We start from the raw sequence: 27,874 nt of genomic DNA, 5'->3' as shown, positions 1-27,874 counted from the left end.
TATAGATCCAGTAGTTATTGGGAAGTACTCTGGCTCCACAGCCCTGTTTCATACCAGACGCACGGACACACACACACACACACACACACACACACTTCCCACCCCAGTGCATTCTGGCTCAGCTGGTGGGCAGGAGACTGGTTCTCTGTGTGTGTGTGTGTGTGTGTGGCGGTGCTTCCCGCCCTCAGGAGGATCAGCTCATTATCAAACTGATTATTACTTAAACTGGGCCCATTAAGAGCAGCCCTAGCCCCTTGGCCCATCACACACACACACACACACACACACACACACAGCCCGGCCCCGGCCCCATCACTGCCCCCCCCCCCCCTTCCTCAAATGGAGCTCTCTCACTTACTCAGCTGCCTTGGAATACTTATTGTTTTTTAATAGAAAGTGTATGATTACAGGCCAGGGACAGAATGGGAAAGGCAGCCATGTCTGTGTATTGACCAGTGGGTACAGATTGCACATCAGAGAGGAGATGAATAGATGAGTGAGTGCACAATGGGATGTGAGGGACAAGGCTGGGGTAGGCGAACTTGACCTTTGTGTGTGTGTGTGTGTGTGTGTGTGTGTGTGTGTGTTTAATTTTTTCCCTTTGGCTGAAGCAATAGTTGTCAAGGTGTGCGGAGGATCTTCTTCTCTGTGTAATGACTTTTTGACCTCATGACTCCAGGCCTGTGTTATTGAAAGCCTTTGTGTGTCTTGCCACAGACTTCTGCTGTTGGGCTTAAGCTCAGACCAAGTCTACTGGATTTTGATTGGTTGGCTTGGCTGGACTCTTATCTTTTAATGGTTGTCCATCATTGGCTGTAAGAACAGCCTTTAAAACCTTGCTAGCACTCTGAGCCAGTGGAGGATGGGTGGATGCTCCTGCAAGTTCTCTCTTCCTCTCTCCCTCTCTCTTCCTCTCTCCCTCTCTCTTCCTCTCTCCCTCTCTTCCTCTCTCTCTTTCTTCTTCTTCTTCTTCTTCTCTTCCTCTTGTCCTTGACTTCTCTCTCTCGTCTCGTCCCCTCTGGTCGTCTTTCACTCACTCTCGTCTCTTAATAGTTATTTTTCTCTTCAATCTAAATCAATTCAGCAGCCCCACAGCATTTCTACAGTGAGAGTCTAGAGCCTAAACCCCATTTCTGTCCCAATAAGGCTATTTGGTGTTTAGTATACATACGCGTCACCATCAAACAGGACAAGTTTTGTGTGTGAATATCAAATCATACACTCACTAACATAAACATAAATTGTTTGTGTGTGTTGATATGTGTGTTCTGAGCTCACTAAGGAAGTGTATGTGTGTGCATATATATATATGTGTGTGTGTGTGTGTGTGTGTGTGTCCAGGTGCTTGCGGGTGAGTGGAGTGTGCATGTTTCCCTCCCACCTCTCTGTTGGTCTGAATCAGTGTCACGACTGGACTCTGATCTCGTACCACACTCTCCAACCCCTGTTACCCAGAGGCAAAACAGGATAGGATCCCGCTCCAGTCCTGAGCACCAGCTTTGTGTGTGTGGGTGTCTCACTCTTACTGATTGCGTGAGTGTGTGTGGTTGTATGCATGTGTAAGGCAGATGAGGGAAAGTGTGTGTGTGTGCTTGTGTGTGTGCGCGCTTGTGTGTGTTGGTGGATAAGTAGGGGGACAACTGGCGTGTACACAGACTGTTGGCTCTGCTTGCCTCTCTGTTTGTTGTCTACACAGGGGTCAGCCCTTTGAGTTAGCCTTCTATATAAGCCCATCTAAGCCCACGCAAATAAACAGTTCCTAATCATTTACAATGGAGGATAAGCCGCCTTTAAGTCTGTTGACTGCCGTCAACCCTGTGGGAAGCATCCATTAATGCGGTCTGATTGGAGTTATTCTCATGACCGACGGATTGCCCTTTTCTCCTGATGATCAGGTCCAGGGTGCTCACAGCACTGACGTTCTAAACCGGTTCTAGACAAAGTAAGCACCGGAACCACGCAGGTGGCCATGGTTGCTCAAGAGTAGAGTAGTGTGGAGGGAAGTCCTTAGTGCTGCGCAGGCTTTTCTGTTCCTGTAGAGAGAGTGCTGTTCCTGACCTTTATTTTGTAGCAAGGTAGTCTGCGGCTCCTGGCCAGAGGAGAATCCTTTGTGCCGCCCTGCCGCCCACTTTCGTCTCGCTGTCCAGGCTATTTTTTAATACGACTCGCTCTGCATGCTGAGGAAAAGGGGGGTAGTGGAGGCTGCATTAGATCTGGTCATTTTCTCTTCCTTTGCGCTCTCTCTCTCTCTCTCTCTCTCTCTGTCCTCTCTCTCTCACTTTCTTCCACATCCTCTTCCTCTCTTTCTTTATTTCTGCTTATCCTTAACTCTTTCTATCGCTCTCTCTTTCTCTCTCTCTCTCTCTCTCCTCTTTTCCTTCCCCCCCCCCCTCCCCTCCACCCCTCTGTCCCTCCTTCCTCCCTCGGTGTGACACGCTGTGCAAATGAGGCCTTGGAGGGGGTGCGTCTGTGGCTTTAAATGTAGATTTCAGTGGCACCGCCGGCTCTCTTGTCAGCCAAATTGATGAAGCAGATTTATGACGTCTGCTGGGCACAACAAATTAAGCCCTGACAGTCTTCATCTCTACCTTCTTCTCCTCCATCTCCTAAACCTTCTCTTCTCCTCTCCATCTTTCTGTCTCCATTTCCTCTCCTCCATCTCCTCTCCTCCATCTCCTCTCCTCCATCTCCTCTGTCTCCTCTCTCCATCTCCTCTCCTCCATCTCCTCTCCTCCATCTCCTCTCCTCCCTCTCCTCTCTCCTCCATCCTCCCATCTCCTCTCCTCCATCTCCTCTCCTCCCCATCTCCTCTCCTCCCTCCATCTCCTCTCCTCCCTCTCCTCCCCTCCCTCTCCTCTCCTCCCATCTCCCTCTCCTCCATCTCTTCTCCTCTTCATCTCCTCTCCTCCATCTCCTCTCCTCCATCCTCTCCTCCATCTCCTCTCCTCCATCTCCTCTGTCTTCATCTCCTCCTCCATCTCCTCTCCTCCATCCTCTCCTCCATCTCCTCTCCTCCATCTCTTCTGTCTTCATCTCCTCTCCTCCATCTCCTCTCCATCTCTCCTCTCCTCCATCTCTTCTGTCTTCATCTCCTCTCCTCCATCTCCTCTCCTCCATCTCTTCTGTCTTCATCTCCTCTCCTCCATCTCCTCTCCTCCGTCCTCTCCTCCATCTCCTCTCCTCCATCTCTTCTGTCTCCTCTCCTCCATCTCCTCTCCTCCATCTCTTCTTTCTTCTTCTTTCCTTCACTCTTCTTTTCTTCACACCATCTCTCTCACTCATCATGTTCTCTGTTTCACTCCATCCCTCATCCTCTCTCTGTCTTCTTTCTGCTTCTTTCTTTCTCTCTTTTGCTCTGTCTTGTTCTTTTTCTCTCTCCTCTGTTCTTCCCTTTCTCCCCAATCAGACTCATCCCAATGCCAGCAAGCTGCCCCTGAAGGATGCGTTCACCTTCGATGACTACAGGTAGGTGAGCTCACCGCTTTCACAGGGCCACACGTCTCCTGAAAACCCAACCCGTTATTTTGTGTGTGTGTGTGTGTGTGTGTGTGTGTGTGTGTGTGTGTGTGTGTGGGGGGGGGGTCTCTAAAAAGTACCAAAATGTTCCCACTATCGGAAGCGAGTCCCTCAAAACGAGGCGTTTTTGTTCTCATTGTTCTTTCATTAGCGTTGGATTATCTTTGAGGGAATAATTTATAGTGAGTGTGCTTTCATGTGCGGCTGCTGGGGTGTGATGCAAGCCTGCGCCCCCTCTGGGTAACGTGGGCTCAGAGGGGAGGCGGAGTACACACAGCTACACATGCACAATTAAACAGGGAAATGTGGATGTGCATGGATGACAAATAACAATCTGAGCTTTCCTGACCTCTAAATACAGTAAAGACAACAACAACCAACAAACAAACACAAACTAATACATGCAGTATGTGTCTTATAAAATAATGGCCTCTTTGTTTAGATATTTACCTCTGCGCTGTGGCTACTGAGAGAACGAAAAACCGCATCCTATGAAAAGAATTTAATTGAATATAGCATTATTTATTGTAACTGATTTCCCTGTAGTTTTGATAGTGTGATAGGGCTGTTTGAAGGTCAGTTGGCTGGCTGGATGGCGGACGTTGGTAACGTGTTTGACCTCTGTTGGTGACAGGTGGGCCGTTTCCTCGGTGATGACCCGACAGAACCAGATCCCCACGGAGGACGGCAGTCGGGTCACCCTGGCGCTGATCCCACTCTGGGATATGTGCAACCACACCAACGGCCTGGTGAGTCTGACACACACACACACGCACACACACACACACACACACACACACACACATACAAACATCTACTGTCCAACCACACCAACGGCCTGGTGAGTCTGACCCACACACACACATACACACACACACACACACACACACACACACACACACACACAAAGCATCTACTGTCCAACCACACCAACGGCCTGGTGAGTCTGACCCACACACACACATACACACACACACACACACACACACACACGAAGCATCTACTGTCCAACCACACCAACGGCCTGGTGAGTCTGACACACACACACACACACACACACACACACACACACACACACACACACACACACACACACAGACACAGACAGACACACGGAACATCTCCTGTCCAACCACACCAATGGCATGGTAAGTCCAATGCGCACGCACGCACGCCAGATCTCCCACACCAGAGTAGCCTCTGACGTAGTGGTTCACACAGCCCTTCCCTGCCATCTGATGTTAGCTGGACGTCCTCTTTGCTCCAGACCATCCCGTCTGACTCCAGCCTCACTGCAGTTTGACGTTAACTGGACGTCATCTGTGACACAGACAGCCCTGTCCAGCTGCAAGCTTCGCTGGCTGTATGATTTGAACTGGACCTCGTCTCACTCTGTGGCACAAGCATGGCTGCCCATCATTTTTTCTGAATGCCACCCTTGCCAGGCACCTAACTCTTAGCTCTTTCAGCGTATCTTCCCGGTGCCCTTCTAAAGCTCAGCTGGTCGATCTGGGCAGTGCCATTCCTGCAGGGCACTGGCATGGATACCCCTGCCCAGGGAACAGGAGATCTGAAGCAACGTGTGCGCGCCTTGGAGTCGCCCAATGTCCCTGTGGCTAAACACATCTGTCACAATGACCAAATGAGATAGCAGAGGATCCAGCAGCAAACACAGCACAGCACATCTCAAACACAGAAACATGCGCACACACACATACACACACATACACACACATACACATACACATACACACACATACATACACACACACACACATTCTAAAGCTTCTGTCGCCTGTCACATCATACAGGGCCCACACACCGCATGAGGAGAAATGCAAGAGGATGCCATGTTTCAAACAGCATGCCTCAACCATTATTTCAGTGGAGACATCTTTTAGCCTTAAAAACACTGCCAGAGCTCACAAACACACACAGTGCTGAAATATGTGTGCTCTATTAACCCCTACGTCCATGCAGCCATCACCCCCCCACACACACACACACACACACACACACACATAGAGAGAAAGAGAAAGAGTAAGGGAGAGAGAGTGGTACCCCAATGATTGTGTGGAAATAAGGCTTTGAAACAAAAATAAGGAGAAATTCTGCAGGCAAGTGAACCTTCCTCCACTCAATTACTGGTGGATCTCGAGGGATCGTTTGCATTTATTTCCACCATTTGTGTTTGATTGCTTAGTGGTCATTGTCACAGAGCAATATACTGTCTTTCTCCTACATGCTTGCAAAATGCATTTACATCCAAAATGAAATCTGTTTTGTGAAAACAGCTGAGAGTCTGAGAAAGAGGAGTCATTAAATGGCTTAATGAAATGAGATTGCATGTAGTCCCTAGGTTTATGTATAATAAAAATGTACTGTTGCACCCTCGCATTTTTCATCATAGATTTCTTGACAAGTGTTTTTTTCATTTTCCTAATTTCGTTTCATTTATTAGATTGTTCTGTAACTCTGTGGGTATGGCTCTTAATATCCATTAGGTGTTAAATTATACATTTAAACAAATATGCCTTTGCTCTGTTTATTTTATTAAGGGTTTGTATTTCTTTGAGTTGTTTTTCTCCTAACTGCAGGCCGTGTAGTGAAGCAGACCTGTGTGTTTCAGGAGTGTAAAACCTTCTGTGCTGAAACAAACAATTTTACATCATGAAGTCATTTATGTCCTTATTTCACCTTTTTCCACCCTCTCGTAGATCACGACGGGCTATAATCTGTTTTTCATGAGAAGTGTACAAGCTCACGCTGCGCTGTGCTGAAACGGTTTTTACATTATGAAGGAATTTATATTTTGTTTTGTTTTTTCACCCTACCCTCTCAGATCACTACTGGCTATAATCTGGAGGATGACCGCTGTGAGTGTGTTGCCCTGCAAGATTACAAAGAGAATGAACAGGTAAGCTGACTCTGGTTGCATCACCTTTTAATTATTTATTTATTTATTTATTTATTTATGAATGTTTCACCTGCATTAGGCTTTTCCAAATCAGTGGACAACATGAGCAGTGCTGCTATTCAGAACAACCGGAACACAACAAGTGTATCCCCACAACCACTCAAATGCATTTCAGAACACGCTCGCTTATGTTTCCATATGTGTGTACACCCACAACACACACAACAAACACACACACACACACAAACAACAACCACACACACAGATCGGTTGTCGTCCATCCCCCTCTCCTGCATTCTGTACACGGGTGTGTGAGAGGCGTTTATCAGGCAAGCTGGCGTCTCGGTGCCCGTGGGTAATATCAGCGTGCAGGCATTCAGATCAGCCGCGGGGAGACACACCGGAGACTCTTCCTCTTCCACCCTCTCCTCTCCTCTCCTCTCTCCTCTCCTCTCCTCTCTCCTCTCCTCTCCTCTCTCTTCCTCTGACAGGCTCAGGTAGTGAGTCCCTCTGCCCAGAATGGGAATTATTTGATAAGATTTGGGGAGACAGGTGCTAGAGAGTGGGATGGGGTGGGGGGAGGGGGCGGACTGGACGCTTTCGGAAGCCCCTCTCCTCTCGTCTCCACTCCTCCGTCTCTTCCCTTCCTCCCTCCCTCCTCCTCCTCCATACTCCTCTCTCTCTCTCTCTCTCTCTCTCTCTCTCTCTCTCTCTCTCTCTCTGCCACAGTCGTCTGATCCCTGATTCCGCTTTCAGATTTTGTGGCGGGACGGAAAAGCTTCTGAGTACAGAGCTGAGCTGCACCACTCCTCCCTCCCTCTCTCTGTCTCTCTCTCTCTCCCCTTCTCTCTTCTCTCTCTCCCCAACAGCCAGTCTTTATCTCCTTTCTCTCTCTAGCCCCGTCCATTCTGCTATCTGTAAATGTAGTGTGTGAGCTACACAGGAGTAGGATGTGTGTGTGTGTGTGTGTGTGTGTGTGTGTGTGTGTGTGTGTCTTGTATACCGGTGTGTACTCTCCGTAGCCACAATGACTCTGTTTAGGTCCTGTTGATGCCAAATTCCAACAAGTGAGAACCAGACTAAGAATCTGCTTCTGCGTAATGACAGGACTTTCTGCCAGGACTAGTACAGTTGGCATCACTAGTATGTAATCAAACTGGTGGAATTGAACAAAGTTGAAATTTTACTAGTGGGGAAATACGGACTCACCCCCATGAAATGCTTCTGTCAATATTTGTTTGTTATCGGAAATGCCTGGACTGCCGCTGCCTCAGCTCTGTTGTCATGCCTACGGGCATCTCCTCACCATCTCTCCCCTCTCCTCCACTCAGATCTACATCTTCTATGGTACCCGCTCCAACGCAGAGTTCGTCATCCACAACGGCTTCTTCTTCGAGGACAACGCCCACGACAGGGTGAAGATCAAGCTGGGGGTCAGCAAGAGCGAGCGGCTCTACGCCATGAAGGCCGAAGTTCTGGCTCGAGCTGGCATCCCCTCGTAAGTGTTAAGCCCCCCGCACATATACCATGATTCACGAATCCCTTGTGAGTGTTAAGCCCTGGTCACAAACACTACGATTCACTCATGCCATCCCCTCGTAAGTGTTAAGCCCCCCGCACATATACCACAATTCAAAATCCCTCGTACGCCCTGGTCACATATACCACGATTCACAAATCCCTCGTAAGTGTTAAGCCCTGGTCACGTATACCACGATTCGCTCAGGCCATCCCCCGTGTTAAGCCCTGGTCAAATATACGACGATTCGCTCATTGTTTTAGCCAATGTTATTGTCATTAGCCCAGTAATTGCTGAATAATATTAACATTGCGTGGTCTCTTGACGCTGAACAAACCCAGGCGGCTTCCTTTCGTAAGTCTTAAAGGAACTTAATGGAATTGTGACAGTTTCGAGTTGTCTTGAGTGCAGCCACATGCCACGCTTCCATTGGCTGGCATGACACTCTTCCATTGAACTGAATACAGTGGCCAGGCCACACATGGTACCATGTGGTATTAACCACATCTTGTTGCCACCTCTAGGTCATTTTTGGGTGTTTTAAACTTGAAAACTAACACCTCATAGCAACTTTGTTCATCGTTGTTTTAAACTTGAAAACTAACACCACATAGCAACTTTGTCCATTGTTGTTTTAAACTTGAAAACTAACACCACATAGCAACTTTGTCCATCGCCCTCTCTGCCCACTGGATCACTGGATGTGGCAGTAACCTGGGAATGCTGGGTACGGGGGTTTAGGGCCACATAGGGGCCACATCTGTCCCCTCTAACTGCTCTCTGAGTTCAGAGGTGTGTTCACATTCCTAACTGCTCTCAGAGGTGTGTTCACATTCTTTGAACAATTTGGGCAAAAAAACAAAGAAACACTAACATGATTCAGAAGCCATGTGCACTCTGGCTTTGGTACTGACATGATTCAGAAGCCATGTGCTCTCTGCTCTTTGGTACTGACTTGATTCATAAGCCATGTGCACTCTACTCTGGCTTTGGTACTGACATGATTCAGAAGCCATGTGCACTCTGGCTTTGGTACTGCCTCTCACCCACTGATGTCTCTAATCATTATAATGAGGATCATTAAATTAAGCATGTGTATATCACTGGAGCAAGCACAATACATTTCACGGTGAATCAGAATGTAATTAAAGGCGCTCTAAGCGATGCTGGGTAACGTCACTTCTGTTGTCTTTCAAACAAAACAGAGAGCTAGCTCACTACTTCCTCCCCCTCCCTCCCGTGCTGCTCCCGGGCAATTGAAACTCTCCTAAACGCACATCTCGTTTGTGATTTGCTGGAACAGTTTGTTATGTTTTTATGGGCTAGGTTTGCCCAGGTTGTTTTTGTTGCCGTTTTTGGAGCCTGTGCTGTCCACAGAGATCGCGTTTTTTTACAGTGTTATTCAGGACACAGACAGCTAGCGGTTGGTTAGGTGCTGTTTGCAGTAAGTGACATAAAATGTTTTAGCCTAAAAAACGCATGGTATCGCGTAGAGCACCTTTAAGTAGCCAAGCACAACACACCATGTAAAGAGAATGAATGGTTAATAAAAGTTATACCATCTTTTTTCAGCAGATGCCTATGCATAGGTTGGTCCTCTTCTATGGAGTGGGCACACTGTGTTCAGTGTTTCCCATACATTGACTAATCTGTGGCGGGGCGCCACCGCCACAGATTAGTATTCTATGTTTAATTTAATTTCATTTCATTTCATTTAATTTAATTTCATTTAAATTGTAATTGTAAAATAAATAATTTAATTTAATTTAAATTAAATATAAGGTCAAATCCTTGCATTGCCATTGAGCTGCGCTTTTTACGCACGCAGCCTTTCCTTGCCCCGCCCCGCTCTCTCTCGTAGCCTGCTGCCCCTCCTCTGCATGTGCATTTAACAAAATATTCACGATTGTTGAAGGATTGTTGTTGCTACATAGAAGCATTGCATAGAAGACGTCTGCCTAAATTTCTATTAAATCCGCTTAGCATCGTGACCATGCTGCGCAAATTTGTTCAAAACTGCTGCATTAAAGTGAACTCTGCTAAGGTCTTATCACAACATAGTAGGCTACATTGAAGAGACTAAAATAATTTAAGTTATGAAATCAAGCAGTATCTCAAAGCTAACGTTAGAATACTGTTTGGATGTCGAATTTAGCATGCTTAGCCTACTTACAGCTGCTTGTCAATTTCGTTGAAGGGCTCATTTTATTGACTCTGACACTGAATGTTTACAATATCCCGATGTAAATGGAAAAGTGTTTTCCAAAATTCAAAAGTGCTTGTCCCAAGGAGAAGTACAAACCTTTATTTTAACTATGTAGAAAACGTTATGAATTGCATCCACACATCAGCAGCCTTTCAACTGTGTTACAATTGCAAAGGTTCCCTCAAATGTCTTAAAGTGCACTCAATTAGGCCTAGACCTATACACTACCAAGACGATCTTAATACCCCCCGTTTCCAAGTCAGCTACCTCCACAAATTGAATCCAATTCTGTGGGAAACACTGGTGTTATTGTGTAGTGCTGAACGTATCCCAGCAGCACTTAATAACGGACAGGAATTCTGAGATCTCTCTTCCTAATGTTGTGGATGAAATGGCCTGTGCGCTCGCAAAGCACTGTGACATTCTCCAGGAGAGAGCCTCATCATTTTATCATTAGCCTAATCAAACACACACACACTCTCCCTCTTGACATTTTTAATAAGCCGCTTTTAATCTCTTATTGATCGTATTCTAAATTTCACACTATAATTTAATTAGATGGCGGGGTCGGCGCTCTTCTCACGCCCTTTGTTGTGTGGCACTTCGAGTGCCGGGTGGATGGAAGGCCTTTTTTTCTTTTCTCTTTTCTTTCTTTTTAACCTGAGGGAATCTGGGGGATATCAGACAGAGAGAGGGAGTCCACAGGATGGGCCATCAGCTGTGTGCTTGATGGATTACATCTGATTCTTTAATGAGCAACATGCCGTCAAGATGGAGTTTGCGTTTGTTACAGTAGGGGGGGGGGGGTAATAAAAAAAATGCGGTCACTATGAGAAACAATGTAATATGAAAACCGCATACAGCATAGAGCTTTATCTATCTATGTGTGGAGAGTTCAGGGTTAAACCGCCTTACAGATTCACACTTTTATATAGGACTTGTGTGTGTGTGTGTGTGTGTGGTAGGGGTGAGTGGGGTAATTAAATTATATGCCTGCGAAAGCTCTGTAATGCATTTTGTAGCGCAATATTACTGGGCTGTCTGTCACTGATCAATACAGCGAAAGGCATGAAAATATTGCCCTTCTTAAATTCCCCTCAGCTATGACAACAGCCAGGACAGGAGGAGGAGGAGAGTGGGGGGAGACAGGGATGCAGGCTGAAGCATAGGGGTGTGTGTGTGTGTGTGTGTGTGTGTGTGTGTGTGTACGCGTGCAATAAGACTAGAAGGTTGTGTGTGTGTGTGTGTGTGTGTGCGCGCGTGCAATAAGACTAGAAGGTTGTGTGTGTCTGTGTGTGTGTGTACGCGTGCAATAAGACTAGAATGTTGTGTGTGTGTGTGCTGATCTGCCTTAGTAATTAAAGACTAAATTATAAATGATTGAGCATGTTTTTAAAAATGCATCAGGTTCACTGGCCTCTCTTCACTTCAGATCAATCAGAAGTCAAGCAGTGGGTTTGTTGTGTGTGTGTGTGTGTGTGTGTGTGTGTGTGTGTGTGTGTGTGTGTGTGTGTGTGTGTGTGTGTAAGAGAGTGTGTGTTTGTGTGTTGGGGGAAGGGGGCTACAGCACCTGACTACCATTAGCACCTCTCTGCCAATCCTGTTGGAGATAATTGAACTGTAATACAGTTCTCTTTGAGGGATGGGGCGGAGTTAGTGTGTGTGTGTGTGTGAGTGAGTGAGCAGATACTGCACTCCTACAACCTCTAGGGGCTGCTGGAACATCTTTTTCAGCATTCGCGCCTCTCTCCGAGAGTGAAGTATCTAGACTCCTAATATGTAGCCGTCCTACCACATGCTCGCTGGATCCTATACCTACTTCAGTCCATCAGCCCGACCATCACACCAGCTATCACACATGTGATCAATGCCTCGCTAACCTCCGGCACATTTCCAACAGCGTTCAAAATGGCCCAGGTTACTTAAGAAAGCTTCTCTCAACCCTGCTCAAGTTGAGAACTACCGCCCTGTCTCACTCCTGCCTTTCCTATCCAAAGGCATTGAATGAGCAGTCTCCAAACAGGTCTCTGACTTCCTTTTACAGAACAACCTTCTGGATCCAGATTAGTCTGGCTTCAAAAGCGGCCACTCTACCGAAATGGCTCTGCTGTCTGTAACAGAAGCCTTAAAAGAAGCCAGGGCGACCGCTCGGTCATCAGTACTCATTCTTCTTGACTTATCGGATGCCTTTGACACGGTTAATCACCGCATCCTTCTCTCTATACTCGCTAAAATGGGAATCTCCGGTTCTGCTCTCTCCTGGTTTGAATCCTACCTCACAGGATGCTCGTTTAACGTATCATGGCTTGGTCAGCTTTCTGCACCTCACCATCTCACCACAGGGGTCCCCCAGGGCTCAGTGCTGGGCCCCCTTCTCTTTGTTATCTACACCATGTCCTTGGGACAGATTATCCGTTCGCATGGCTTCTCATACCACTGCTATGCAGACGACACACAGCTCTATCTGTCCTTTCCACCTGATGACCCCTTGGTTTCAGCACAGATCTCGGATTGCCTCTCAGACATAGCTACTTGGATGAAGGCACACCACCTCCAGCTGAACCTCTCAAAGACTGAACTGCTGGTCCTCCCAGCTAAACCTACCATACACCACGACATCAACACCAAATTTGACTCCCTGTCAGTTTCACCAACCAGGACTGCAAGAAATCTAGGAGTTGTTCTCGACAACCAACTAACCTGATCATGTTGCCTCAGTCACCCGGTCATGCCGTTTCGCACTTTACAACATACGGAAAGTCAGGACTTATTTGACTGAGATGCTACCCAACTTCTGGCTCAGGCAATAGTCATCTCACGACTCGACTACTGCAACGCACTCCTGACAGGTCTCCCAGCCTGCGCAGTGAAACCCCTTCAGATGATCCAGAAGAGCTTGCGGCGCCTGGTCTAAAACCAACCCAAAAGGGCACATGTTACCCGCTGCTCATCCAGCTACACTGGCTACCTATGGCGGCCCGCATCAAATTCAAGTCTTTAATGCTTGCCTACAAAGTAGTCTCGGTTCTGCTCCGCCCTACTTGAATGCCCTCATACAGACATACGCTACCTCAGACCGCTGCGCTCCTCAGGCGAGCGGCGTCTAGCTCTACCACCCGATGCGGCTCAGGCCAATCAAACTTTTTCTCATCTGTTGTTCCTCATTGGTGGAACACACTGCCAGTTCCTACAAGGGCAGGGACATCCCTCTCCATTTTCAAAAACTCCTGAAGATCCAGCTCTTTAGAGAACATCTCTCATAGCACCACTTACAACAAGTCTTGCCGATCCTAGCACTCACCAGCCGTCTTAAACTGACACGTAACTGTTAAAAACAGCACTCACTGATGCACTTATTCTTACTGTATTCTACCGTTTTTTAAATTGTCCTAAAATTGTTGAGAATGGTGTGTGGGGTGGTGGGGTCATGTGGCACTACCAGAGTTTGGTTTGGTCATGATGCCCTGAATGCCTGATGTAATGAATATGTTGTGTGTGTGTGTGTGTGTGCTCCACATTGACCTCCTCATGTCTCTCTCCACAGGTCCAGCATCTTCGCCCTGCACTGCAGTGACCCACCCATCTCCGCTCAGCTCCTGGCCTTTCTGCGTGTCTTCTGCATGACCGAAGGTACACACACACACACACACACACACACACACACACACAAACAAACACACAGAGTAAGTAAGTGGTCTCTCTCTCACACACACACACACACACACACACACACAAACAAACACACAGAGTAAGTAAGTGGTCTCTCTCTCTCACACACACACACACACACACACACACACACACACAAACAAACACACAGAGTAAGTAAGTGGTCTCTCTCTCTCACACACACACACACACACACACACACACACACACACACACACACACACACAAACACACAGAGTAAGTAAGTGGTCTCTCTCACACACACACACGTGTGCGCGTGCCTCCCTGCCATGAAACGAGAGTCGAGAAGACATGTTCTACCAGTGACTCCTACAACACTCACGAGGGCCAACTCACACACACACGCACACACACACCAGCCATCCCAGAGGTGTTTAATTGATCAAGACAGTCCCGCAGATGTGACGAAGGAGCGATCCTGAGCGCGTGAAATATTCATCCGTGCGCACAGGAAGGACCCGTGTCATAAATCCCAGGAAGCAAGAGGCCGCGTCCTCTGGCAAGACCTCTTAAGGCGGAGCCATATATTATTCAGGCTTTGTATGTTAATGTTTTAAAGCCACCACAGACCATCCAGTGTGTGTGTGTGCTCTCCATTTCTTTCTCTCTATCCCTCCTTCTTCCTCCGTCTCCATCACACTGTCCCTTTTTCCTTCTCATCCTCTCAACCTCTTGTTTGTCTCTCTTCTTTTCTCTATCCATCTCTTCCTCTCCTTTTTCTTTCTCTATCCATCTCTCTGTCCCTCCTTCATTCCTCTCTCACCTCCTCTCTCTCATCCTCTCTCTCTCATCCTCTCTCTCTCATCCTCTCTCTCTCATCCTCTCTCTCTCTCTAACAGATCTGACAGGACGCTGTGCTGTGCTGTGCTGTGCTCCCATTAAGCGCTCATTCCCAGCTCCTTGCATCTCCTATCTGGTCCTGTAATCAGACCTTACAATCACAGCCCAACCACACCGCACCTCACCTCACCGCTCCACCTGCTCCACCCACTCCACCCACTCCACCCACACCACCTGCTCCACCCACTCCACCTGCACCATCCACTCCACCTGCACCACCTGCACCTCACCTGCTCCACCCCACACCACTCACACTACCCCTTCCACCCCACACCACCTGCTCCACCCCACAACACACGCTCCTCCACTACAGTACATGATTAGCCTGCTAACGGGAGAGCTGTGTGTGTGTGTCTAAATGGGTATACATGTCATATGACGGGATGTGTGTGTGTGTGTGTGCGTGTGCGTGTGTGCTTTTGCAGAGGAGCTGAAGGACTATCTGGTGGGCGAGCACGCCATCAATAAGATCTTCACGCTGGGCAACACGGACTTCCCCGTCAGCTGGGAGAATGAGATCAAGCTGTGGACCTTTCTGGAGACCCGTGCCTCTCTACTGCTCAAGACCTACAAAACCACCTCCCAGGTGTGTGTGTGTGTGATAGACTGAATGTCAGCAAAAAGGGCAGATTTTCCCTCTTAATTACTGAAGTTCCTCTCTCTCTCTCTCTCTCTCTCTCTCTCTCTCTCTCTCTCTCTCTCTCTCTCAAATTCTAAAGCACACCAAAGTTCACAAACTCCTTACCTCACATTGAATGTTTTCTCTAGTAACTATGTGTGTATGTGTGCTTGTCCCTGTCGTATCTGTGTGTGTGTGTTTGGGCATGTGTGTTTGTCTCCATTGTGTGTGTGTGTGTTTGGGCATATGTTTGTCCCTGTCGTGTGTGTGTGTGTGTGTGTACGCGTGGTGTCCAGGAGGACCGCGCCATGCTGGAGAAGCCCGACCTGTCGCTGCACTCGCGCACGGCCATCAAGCTGCGTCTGGCGGAGAAGGAGATCCTGGAGCGGGCGGCGGCCAGCGGCCGGGCCAAGAGGCTGCACTTCCAGCAGCGCCTGGACGAGGGCGCCGCGCTGCCCCTCTACGAGGAGAGTGACATCTCCCTGCTGGAGAACGCCGACGCCAAGCTCCCCATCATCCTGCGCAAGCTCGAGGAGGAGGAGGAAGAGGAGGAGGAGGAGGAGGAGAGGAGTGTGGAGAAGGAGCTAAAGAGGGAGCAAGGAGACGCGCCGGTTGCGCCACTCCTCAACGGAGAGCGCAAGGTGGCCGATAGCCCCGACGGCGCATCGCAGCCGGAGGGGGAGAAGGAGAGAGGGATAGAGAAGGAGGAGGAGGAGGAGGAGAGAGGGATACAGAAGAAAGAGGAGAAGGTGCAGAAGGACTTGCAGGATCTGGACTTGCAGCAAGAGGACGACTTGAGCGAAAAGAGAACTGGTGATGTGTCCAAAGAGAACGTAGACTAGAATCCTCATGCCTGTAGATCCGACACACACACATACACACACACACACACACACACACACACACACGTACACACACATACACACTCGCGTGCACACACACACACACACACACACACACACACACACGTACATACACACACATACACACTCGCGTGCACACACACACACACACACACACACATACACACCGACACACTCGCGTGCACGCACACACACACACACGTACGTACACACTGCAGTTTTATTTATTTTTTTCTTTTTAAGTGTTACTTTAAGTGTCTCACAAGAAGACTAAGGATAATTATGACAGGAGCGGCTATTTAACTTTAGCAATTCAAAATGAAACAAAAACGTTTAAACATTTTCTGTTCTTTTGTTTTTGTTTTTTATTTGTATTTTTTATATAGATGCAGTCAGCAGTCTGTGTGCGCTTCCTGTTCCTACGGACGGTCATTTGTCTTTAAAGGTGTTTTGCTGTTGTTTTAAGACGTCCCCTCCCGGCAGGTATATTCCTTATGGAGGGCTCAGCCGAGGATTTCAGATCGTGAAGCTTTTTGATTGGTTACTGAACACTCACTAACCTATAAGCCAACAAGCAGGAACAGGAGAAGAGTGACCTGTAGTAATCTGGGAAGTTTTAGTTTCTCCCTTAAGCAGTTGTTGCTGCTGCTGCAAGCCAAGGGCCTAGTTTTTCTTTTCCTAGACAACGCCAGCTATGGGATGGATGTCGTCTATCTTTAGATGCCAGTCACTGCCTCTTACACTGGCCCTGGAGGACTGACTGATTTACTGACTGACTAAGACATACATACTAAAGGCCTTTTCACACTTAGTGACATTCACACAAAAATCAACGCCAGGTAATTAAATACAAGTGTTCTTATTAGTCTTTCTGCACCAAGGATAAAATTTGCTCAGTCTCAAATTTATTTTTCAGCGCAACAAATTTTGTTCTGCGTGTGTACAGACCCAATAAGAACACATGTATAGGATGTATGCTGTATACCAGCATGATTCGATATTTTGTCAGACAATTTGCGACTTGGCGTGAGAGAGCGCCTTAATGCTTTAGAACGTTGGCCCAGACTGGTTCAGTAGAGTGGACCTGCACTTTTCTCCTCGTGGAAACAATCAGCGCTATCTCACTAAATTAGTCCGTTTCTTTTTTTTTTAGGATCATGATTCTTTTGCGATGTGCAAGGGGCACAAGCAGAGTGTGTTACTGTTAGATACTGAGGCTTACTACTTACTTACCAGCTTGTCTGTAATGGATGTAAGTCGATATTTGAGCCACAACACATCTTTAGGATATGTTCACAGTCATTGTCATGGATATCTTCACTCGTTTGGACTAGCGGTTTGTCACTGTGACACAGGACTGGAAAAGGTGGCTTTCTTCTCTGATCGCTCAATTCAAAATGCTCTTAGTCACCATGTGTCAATCTGTGACACTTTGTGTTCAACACATTACTTGTACCTTCAATGTTTTCATTGAATGTTTTTTTTTCTTGTTTTTTGTTTATCTCTCTAGTTTTTTTTTTTTTTTTTTTTTTTTTTTTAAAAGCCTTAAAGAAAGATATATCTATGCTACAAACAGGAGAGACAGAAGTTCACTTGGTTCACTGCAAAAGTGTCCATTCTGTGTAACTTGCCTCCTGATTGGAGGAAACGAATGCCAATCACAGACCTAGAATGTCCAGGCAGCATGCATATGTATGTCTCATAATGAATGGTGTGTATGTCTCATAATGAATGGTGTGTATGTCTCATAATGAATGGTGTGTCACTGGCTTCATGTGTCCTTTCATGTGTTACTGTGCAGCGGCCCCTGCACACATGCAAAGCTTCTAGCTGAGAAGTTCCTGTGCTACTTTCATTGTTACTGTGGAACGTTCATTTTGTTCATTGTAAAACACTTTTGTCTGAATTTGCCACCAGGTCAGTGCCCGGTCTGTCTGGTATTAAAAGTATTTTTAAATTCGAGCAATGTTTAGTAAAAAAAAAAAAAAAGAATGTTTATAATAAATACACGACACTTTACCAGTGACTAACAAGGCTAAACTCCCTGTGCTCTTTCAATGGATACGGATGGACACCTCTAACTTGCAAGACTTTTGAATGATCTTGCTGCTTTGTATATATGTTTATAGCAACTGAGGGCTTGCTAACTGCTTTTGAAGTGTACCGTTGCCAGCCCTTAAGCATAGCTATCTAGAGCCAGAGGAGTCTGCTGCCATGGATTCTGTTTTAACATGCAGTTGCTTTCAGTTGGAGGTAGTGGAGCTGTGTGTGGGTGAAGCCACCTCTTGTCGGGCGGCTGTCTTGGTGAACGGACAGAGATTAAAATCGCTCTCATTTTTCACCCTAACCGTGTAAGGTGTTGCTCTGTCTTTCTCAACCTGACCTGTCACTCCACGATCTTTCTAGCACTTTCCACAAAGGTTCACAAGGTCACCAACCCATTGTTCTTCTTCATTCCTATTTTAAAAGAAGAAGGGGAAAAAAAACTTTTATTCAATATAGGTTTTTTTTATATATTTTTTCAACCCTTGCCCCATTACAAATTTATAAAAGAAACATTATCTTGAATCATTTAATTCAGGGCAATTAAATTTTGAAATTCCTCATTCATTATTCATAGTCTTCAAGATAAAACCCCCTTTAATCCCTGAATAGATTATTATAATGGGCGATAGGCTGGCCAGTGGTAAACTGTGGCAGTCCTGCACTTGTCCGGTGCCATTAGTATTCCACATGTCATGCCTGAGAGCAAGCAAGCGTGCGGAGAAGCCGTGTCCAGGGACCGTCGCACCAAAGTAATCCAGCCCATGAATTATATACACAGGTCTCTATTAATATACAATGGCGCCGAACACGCTCCACTGCAAAGCCCATTGTCATGCAAGTATTTACCAATACTCGTCCTGTCCTGTGTGTGTGTGTGTGTGTGTGTGTGTGTGTGTGCGCGCGCGCCTAGAAGAGGATGCACCTTGGAGAGGTGAGAAGGTCATGCTAGAGTTTCAGTGCCATAGTGCATTTGCAGTTGCAATTGCGGTTTGAATGGCTCAAATGCACAGCCTGATGCTGCTGATATGGCTATACAATGGGATTTGTATACATGGGTGCATGTTCATCTACCCAAACTGAAAATAACCTTTTCATGTAGGGATTAGTAAACCTTATTAAGGTGCGGCTTGTAAAACTGACTTCCTGCTAACTGTTAAGAGCCACCATGGCGCATGAAACTGATATTTGTAGGGATGTGTTGTTGGCCTTTCTTTAGGTTTACCCCTGTACTGTCATAGTGATCACCCTCACACCCGTGTAATTATTTGAGATCTGCACCCCAGGTCTCGTGTGTGGCTCGCGTAGGTCTTCGCTCCGCTTCTAAATATATGCCTCTATTAAACTAGGCTGTCTGAAACCCCCTACCTCCAGTCCACTTTGGTGGAGAGCCTGTGCCTAACAGGTATGCAAACGCGTGGTTGAAGCTCAGCTCTTACATGTCGCGCCTCGGCCCGCCACGCTTTGCTACGTGTTTTGGTTTTCGAGGCCAGAAGGTTCGACTGCTCACACTGAGGCCCTTAGATACGGTTTGTGCTAATGTATGTCTGCCTTTCGTGTGTGTGTGTGTGTGTGTGTGCATTAACCACTCAGACTGTGGGATGATGCCTCGTCGTGCATGCCTTCCGGTACACTTGGGTTTGCTTCCATTCTGTGGTTTTGTACTGTGCGCAACCAGTGTGGATACTGCAGGTTCGCAGTGCATTGTGGGGGGAGGGGTGGAACGTTGTAACGGCCACGGTGGGACCCAGGTCTGAACGGCCTGACGCTGTACTGGGCCTCATTCCTGGCCCATGCTTTGAAGTGGTCAACACAGTCAGCCAGCCGCTGGCAGACTAACAGACTTGCTCTTCTCTCTTCTATTTTTTTCCCCTTTTTCGTCTCAGACGTTATTGATGGAAAGGCAGAACTGATGGCTAATGTCTGAAAGCTGCCATGTTCTCAACTCGTCTTCCTTTCCTTTGTCAGTCTCTCTCTCTCTCTCTCTCTCTCTCTCTCTCTCTCTCTCTCTCTCTCTCTCTCTCTCTCTCTCTCTCTCTCTCTCTCTCTCTCTCTCTCTCTCTCTCTGTCCTCATACACGTGTGAGTCCCAGCCTTAAGGCAGAAGCGCGGGGGCCCATAATGGAAGCAGCCGTTTATTATTGATGAGGCGGGATCAGAGGAGCGGGGTGGGGACGGCGACGGCCGGCCTAGCGTGACCAGGGCAGACCTCTCTTCATCCGTCACTTCATGGGACTGACGTGCCCACAGAGTGATTGGCAAGGGGCCGGAAGAGAGGAGCGTGAGAGGAGCCGCCGCGCTGGAGAGATGGCGGATGAAGCCTGTGAAAAATTGAGTGAACAGAGAGCTTTTTGACGAAAAGGAGAGGAGCGAGGGAGGAGAAGAGGGAGGGTGGACGTGTCTCTTGAAGCGCGCCACTTCTCAAACTCGGCATGCACTGTTTAAGATTTAAACAGGTGCAATGATACCTACAACAACAGCAGGCTATGGTGTGTGTGTGTGTGTGTGTGTGGGTGTGGATGGGTGTGCGTGTGTCTACAAGCAATGTTGATGCTTGTAAACACCACAGACAGACTGTACTGTCTCAATATACATAAGGTCTACACAGGACAACTCTTCAGTAGCAATACAGACTGTACTGTCTCAATGTACATAAGGTCTACACAGAACAACTCTTCAGCAGCAGTACAGAGCCTGTATAGAGAGACAGAATTCCCTTCATTACAGGACGTACAGGAGTGTCATGTTATTTACCTTCCCAAGTCATAATTTTATTTAATAATCATACCAGTATGGACACATAGACATAACTGTTCACACACACAACACACACATACACTCTGAAACCACATGGAGGCCTGTGCGCTCCACTCCTGCCTCCAAGTCCGTCTCCAAAATAGCTCATATTCCTTTTCAGCAAGCAACATTTAATTTTTAATCTTATTTAAGCCAACTGGAAGTAGTATTTTGCAACAGTAAAACCACCGCATCTATAATTGACGCCTTGTCTTGGCTGATGCAGTGGGAATGTTTAGCGGCAGAAGGGGAGAGGGAGAGAGAGCGAACGAACGAGTGATGCATGGGAGACCCTGTGGGCATCAGCTAAGGCCGCCCCGGCAGGGAGATGGGGAGAGAGAGAGCGATTGAGGGAGGGAGGTATAGGATGGGGAGAAAATGTGCCTCTGCTGCAAAGCTCAACACAAATGCAAATGGCATGCTGATAAGGGCCCATAAATCCATTGTGCGTGACGTTTGCTGCACTGCTTCATTCCCCGAGTGTCCTGAACCCCCCCCCCCCATCTCAGCCCAGCAGAGAAGCCCCTCAAGAAAAATGAAGACAGTTGCCCCCATACCCACCCCCCATACACAAGGAGACCTAGACAGGATAAGAAACAAGGGCAGCACCAAAAAAAGCTCTCCGCTAAGAAGGACCAGCAACACAGACCTCTCCGTGTGCCTTCTGTGCGATGTGTACTGGGACAGGGGGGTGGGGAATGGCTCCGGCCCTTTTTTTGTGGTGTAAGGGATTTTTATTTATTTTAGTTCCTATTCGTTTTTTGGAGTGTCCTCCTTTGTGTGACGACGGAATCGCTACCTTCCGCCTCTTAATGGGCTGGGGATGACGCCCCAGGATCACAGTGGAGGAGGAAGAGGAGGAGGGGAGGTGGTGGGGGGGTGCGTCGGAGACGAGAGCGTGTCGGGAGCCGGAGTGACCACAGCATGCCACGTCCGTCCCCACAAGAGTTGTTAATTCTACTTCGCCCCGCTCTGGCGAGAGAGAGAGAGAAAGGAGAGCGAGAGAAAGGAGGGAGAGGGAAGAAGGGAACATCATTCTCTATTCTCCCAGGTCAGAGTGGGAACAATTAAGTGTGGAGGGCGCGGGAAGCGCACGGCGAGCTGGCCGACAGGTGATGAATGTGCGGGCAGGCTGCAAGTGACAATATGCAGACAAGCGAGATCATTTGCAAATGGATGCAGGGAGACAGAGAGAGGGAGCGATGGGGGGGATAGAGAGAGAGAGGAGGGAAGGGGAGAAGGGGGGGCAAGGCAAAGTCAGAGACAGGGGAAAGAGAGGGGGAGGGGGATTAACCCTTCCAGTCCCATCTTCCCAAGGAGAAACGTGAGGTGGGGGAGAGAAGGAGAGACGTTGAGAGCTATCTGTGTGCACACAAGGCGCTTCACTGTGGACGCGTCGGACAGATCCGAGTGATCGGACTAAATTCGCTAAACAGATTTCTGTCGCGTTGAAATATGCGGCAAGGAGAACGAGGGAGAGGAGGCTCCCTCTCCGTTTGGCATTAAGGTTGCAGTCAGGCAGAGTCTCGTAACGGCGTCGTTTCCTCCGCTACGCAGGCAGTCAGGGAGACGACAGCAGCGACGGTGGCAGTGTGACGGGCCTGTTTAATTACCGCGCGTCCTTTTGATGGGCGGAGGATGATCTCTATCAAATCAAAGCCCATTAGTCTAATAGTGATGGAATAAGTAGCAGTGAGGCCCAGTCAAATGTGGCATTAATCATGCACCCGTGATGCGCTCCTCCCGAGTCATCTATATTTAATGTCGCGCAGACAAACTCGCCTCAGTGTATCACTGAAGAGACTCTGTAAATAGACTTGTGTAGGATTGTCAGGATGGGTTTCTTTCTCTCTCTCTCTCTCTCCCCTCTCTCTCTCTCTCTCCTCTCTTCTCCAACTCTGCGAAGCTGTAATGAGAAGAGAGAAAAGGATTCCCGCCGCACATGAGAATTCGCCAGGGTGCGGAGCGGAGAGGTCAGCGTGGAGCTGTGAGTGGCCTATTTAGAGGTCGTTAACCCCACGCTGTCTGTTGGCCAGCTGTCAGTCGGGCGGAGGAGGAGATCGTGTCGTGGGGTGACTGGCTTCGCCGAGTGACCCCTGTGCTCGTGATGTGCAGAGGTTGACCCAGCAGCACCGCAGGGCTGCCCACCATATTCGACATGGTGGCATTCTCCTCCTGGCTTGACCACACACACACACACACACACACACACACATACACAGATGAGTGTCATGTCACGTGCTGTCCTACAGGTCCTGTGCAGCCTGTTGTGCTGTCCCTTCCCCACTCTGGAGGTCATACAGTGACATAGGCCAGGCCAGGAAAATGAGACCATGTGTGTCTGTGGATGTGACTGTCTCTTTTTTTGTGAGTGTGTGTGTGTCTGTATGTGAGACTGTATTTGTCTCTGTATGTGAAACACTGTGTGTGTGTGTGTGTGTGTGTGTGTGTGTGTGTGTGTAACTGTGTGTGTGTCTATGTGACTGTGTGTATGTCTGTATGTGAGATGCTGTGTGTGTATGAAACTGTGTGCATGTCTGGATGTGAGATGCTGTGTGTGTGTGTGTGTGTGTGTGTGTGTGTGTGTGTCTGTATGTGAGACTGTATTTGTCTCTGTATGTGAAACACTGTGTGTGTGTGTGTGTGTGTGTGTGTGTGTGTGTGTGTGTGTGTGTAACTGTGTGTGTGTCTATGTGACTGTGTGTATGTCTGTATGTGAGATGCTGTGTGTGTATGAAACTGTGTGCATGTCTGGATGTGAGATGCTGTGTGTGTGTGTGTGTGTGTGTGTGTGTGTGTGTGTGTGTGTGTGTGTGTGTGTGTGTGTGTGTTTGTGTGTGTGTATGTGACACTGTGTGTATGTCTGTATGTGAGATGCTGTGTGTGTATGTAACTGTGTGTATGTCTGTATGTGAGATGCTGTGTGTGTAACTGTGTGTGCGTGGAGGGGGAGGGTGATGTGGCCGGTTGTTAATTGACCTCCAGGTGTAAGATGAGTGGTGGACGCCGGACTCCAGTGCTCCACTTAGAGGGCTGACATGGAAATCAATCACTGCTCTGATCCTAATACCTTTAACAAGGTGTGTCTCGGACTCAGAGGACGTCTCCACCAGCTCGCCCGCCGACACCACGCTCACTCTCTCGGTCTCGCCCGCCGACACCACGCTCACTCTCTCGGTCTCGCCCTCTTTTCTACCCTCCCTCTCGCTTCTTTCTCTCTTTCTTCTTTTTGATCTTCTTTTCTGTATCTCGTCCTAGTCACTCTTTTTTATCATTCTCTCTTTCTCTGGCTTTCTCTCTTAATCTGTCTTTTTCTCCCCCTCTTACTTTCTTACACTTTCTCTCTCTCTTGTTCTCTCTTCCCATTTTCTCACTCATTTTCTCTTGTACTCTCTCTCTCTCTCCCTTTCTCTCTCCATGGTATCTGAATGCAACTCCAACCTCATCCCTGTCCAGAGCTGTCTCTGCTCTCCCATCCCATCCTGCCGACCCCCGCGTCTCCTGCCTGCAAAGCACAGCGGCACGCCAAGCGCACAAGTCTCTCCGCCTCTGACCGCTCTGTCCTTCAGAACCAGTCTCTGGACTTGACACTGTTGTATAGTGGCACTATTCAATCAATACACTCTGGGTGCGACTTTGACAGCGTATTTTGGCGACAGTGCCAGAGCGAAGTCAGACGCACAAAGTGGGGCAGAGTAAGGCCAAAGTTAATTAATAAAAGACAGATAGATAGATAGATAGATAGATAGATAGATAGATAGATAGATAGATAGATAGATAGATAGATAGATAGATAGATAGATCAGAAGTTAACACTGGTTAATTAATAAAAGATAGATCGATAGATAGATAGATAGATAGATAGATCAATAGATAGATAGATAGATAGATCAGAATTTAACACTGGTTAATTAATAAAAGATCGATAGATAGATCAGAAGTTAACACTGGTTAATTAATAAAAGATAGATCAATAGATAGATAGATCAGAATTTAACACTAGTTAATTAATAACAGATAGATAGATCAGAAGTTAACACTGGTTAATTAATAACAGATAGATAGATCAGAAGTTAACACTGGTTAATTAATAAAAGATCGATAGATAGATCAGAATCTAACACTGGTTAATTAATAAAAGACAGATCGATAGATAGATCAGAGTTTAACACTGGTTAATTAATAAAAGACAGATAGATAGATCAGAATTTAACACTGGTTATTTAATAAAAGATAGATATATAGATCAGAATGTAACACTGGTTAATTAATAAAAGACAGATAGATAGATCAGAGTTTAACACTGGTTAATTAATAAAAGACAGATAGATAGATAGATAGATAGATAGATAGATAGATAGATAGATAGATAGATAGATAGATAGATCAGAGTTTAACACTGGTTAATTAATAAAAAGACAGATAGATAGATAGATCAGAGTTTACCACTGGTTAATTAATAAAAGATCGATAGATGGATAGATCAGAGTTTAACACTGGTTAATTAATAAAAGACAGATAGATAGATAGATCAGAATGTAACACTGGTTAATTAATAAAAGATAGATAGATAGATCAGAGTTTAACACTGGTTAAATAATAAAAGATAGATAGATAGGTCTGAATTTAACACTGGGTTGCATGTGATTGGTTTATTTCACTTCGCCAGAGAGGTCTCACCCATTTCAGAGTCCCCTCCTTGACGTAGCGTCAGCGTAGCGTCCACCAGCTGCACTTGTTTGAAAGTACCTCCTGCTGCATCATGGAGGGACAGGCACTGCAGTTGGGTTAGAGTGGGGTGAGCTCAGGGTTACACGAGGAAACATACCAAACATACCTTTGTTCTCCCCGCAACACTTCTTCATTTCCAAAATGGAGGACACGTGTCTGGTGTGTGTCGTCCCCCAGCAAATTATTTAAAACGCCTCCCTCTCGCATTTGTCCAAGTGCATTGTGTCCAAAGGAGAAATGTATCAAACCTGAAATCAAATTAAGAGGAGACAAACTAACCTGACATTTCATTTTTATAAATAATTGCTGGTCCAAAAGTCCCCAGCGGCAGTGCCTGGAGGAGATCAAACTTCTAATGCTCTTAAAATTGTCCCCCATATTTTATTTATGGCATTTTATATACTTTGTTGCCTTCCGATCCCTTGAAAATACTTCATTGTATCTGATGGCGGGTCTGCTGTAATAGAATTTCCGCGTTTGGACAGAGTGCAGCGGAGTTCTTAACTCTGTGTGTGTTTCTTTAATAACCCAGAGTGCAATCTCTCCCCATGCTGATATATATATTTATCTACAGAAAAAAGAAGAAGAAATATGTTTTGTTTTCATTGTAAGATCAATATTTGTGGCGAGAGGCTCTGAGAGAAACACAGGACACAGTGTGTTCTTCTGCCTGAGCTGTGTGTGTGTGTGTGAGTGTGTGAGAGAAACGCAGGACACAGTGTGCTCTTCTGCCTGAGCTGTGTGTGTGTGTGTGTGTGTGTGTGTGTGTGAGAGAGAGAAACGCAGGACACAGTGTGTTCTTCTGCCTGAGCTGTGTGTGTGTGTGAGAGAGAGAGAGAGAGAGAGAGAAACACGGGACACAGTGTGTTCTTCTGCCTGAGCTGTGTGTGTGTGTGTGTGTGCTGTGTGTGTGTGTGCGTGTGTGAATGAACAGAACGTGAGTGACACTTGCCTCTCTCACTTTGACCTGTTTAGAGTGGACACATAATCACTAGCATTTACTAACACTGATTCACGTTATCAGATACTTTTGTCCAACACAACTTCAAATTCATTCAACCTTTTTGTGTGATTTTATCTCTTCGCTGGGTATCAATGTGATGATGCCCTTGGTAATGTTCGCATCTTACTGTACCCTATAATCGACTAACACTTCAGCATGCTCACATTTCACACCTCTGGACCAAACATCAAGTCTGCCGCTTTGGGATTGTGTGTGTGTGTGTGTGTATTTGAAGAGGATAAGATGTTTTCTGGCTTGACTTGCTGCAAGATGAGATAAGATGAAGCTGTTCAAACACACTCTGACTGGGTGGGTGGATGTTGACGGTGCGAGAGGCAATTCAGCACCCCTCCCCTGACCTCCTGTGCTGCAGCTTTTACACCAGACTCCTCTTTTAAATGGTGTCACACACACACACACACACACACACACACACACACACACTCTCAAACAAACACTCTGACTGCCTTTGTGACCCCACTTGCCCCCACATAATTATGATCCCCAGTGCAGTGTTTCTGTCTGTGTCTTACCAAGGTCTTCCAAACACACACACACACACACACTGTTCCATTGGCATGACTGTTTGAATACATTGTTTTCAAAACACAACAACCAAAAGGTAAGATGATTGTGTAAATTAGCATTGGGAAAAGAATACAACGCAAACCTAGACAAACGCAGCCCTGACCACTTGCTCCCACCGTCTTGGTTGGCATCTCTCATAGGTGTTGGGCAAGGTCTGCTGGCGTGCTCTTCCCAACCACACACACACACACACAGAGTCTGTCCCTCATACAGACACACACACACACACACACACAAAGAGAGTCGGTCTCTCTCCCCAACCACACACACACACACAGTCTGTCCCTCATACAGACACACACACACACACACAAAGAGAGTCGGCCTCTCTCTCAACCACACACACACACACAGTCTTTCTCTCTCTCTCTCATACACACACACAGTCTCTCTCTCTCACACACACAGTCTCTCTCTCTATCAACTACAAACACACACAGACACAGAGTCGCTCTCTCTCATACACACACACACAGTCCCTCTCATATACACACACAGCCTCTCTCTCTCTCATACACACACAGTCTCTCTCTCAACTACAAAC

General features: G+C 47.0%; 1 protein-coding gene across 2 annotated transcripts in view; it reads left to right on the top strand.

Annotated features, from left to right (window-relative positions):
- Window positions 1-27,560, top strand: part of setd3 (SET domain containing 3, actin histidine methyltransferase) — a 48,540-nt gene extending 20,980 nt beyond the window's left edge. The window contains exons 7-14 of one of the 2 annotated variants that reach the window (XR_007196601.1): window positions 3,407-3,465; window positions 4,151-4,265; window positions 6,359-6,433; window positions 7,765-7,931; window positions 13,703-13,788; window positions 15,114-15,274; window positions 15,604-16,215; window positions 27,544-27,560. Coding sequence is in view for 1 of the 2 variants with exons in the window: in XM_048270789.1 (XP_048126746.1) it covers window positions 3,407-3,465; window positions 4,151-4,265; window positions 6,359-6,433; window positions 7,765-7,931; window positions 13,703-13,788; window positions 15,114-15,274; window positions 15,604-16,149 (1,209 nt within the window). In the remaining variant the exon portion in view is untranslated. Of the gene's footprint in view, window positions 1-3,406; window positions 3,466-4,150; window positions 4,266-6,358; window positions 6,434-7,764; window positions 7,932-13,702; window positions 13,789-15,113; window positions 15,275-15,603; window positions 16,242-27,543 lie in introns of those variants that run through there. The other variant, XM_048270789.1, reaches the window with a different exon arrangement.
- The last annotated feature ends 314 nt before the right edge of the window (window positions 27,561-27,874 follow it).

This window comes from Alosa alosa, chromosome 19 (assembly GCF_017589495.1).
Source record: "Alosa alosa isolate M-15738 ecotype Scorff River chromosome 19, AALO_Geno_1.1, whole genome shotgun sequence".
NCBI classification, from domain to species: Eukaryota; Metazoa; Chordata; class Actinopteri; order Clupeiformes; family Clupeidae; genus Alosa; species Alosa alosa.
The sequence above is the reverse complement of the archived record's forward strand: the minus strand, read 5'-3'. Positions and strand labels throughout refer to the sequence as shown.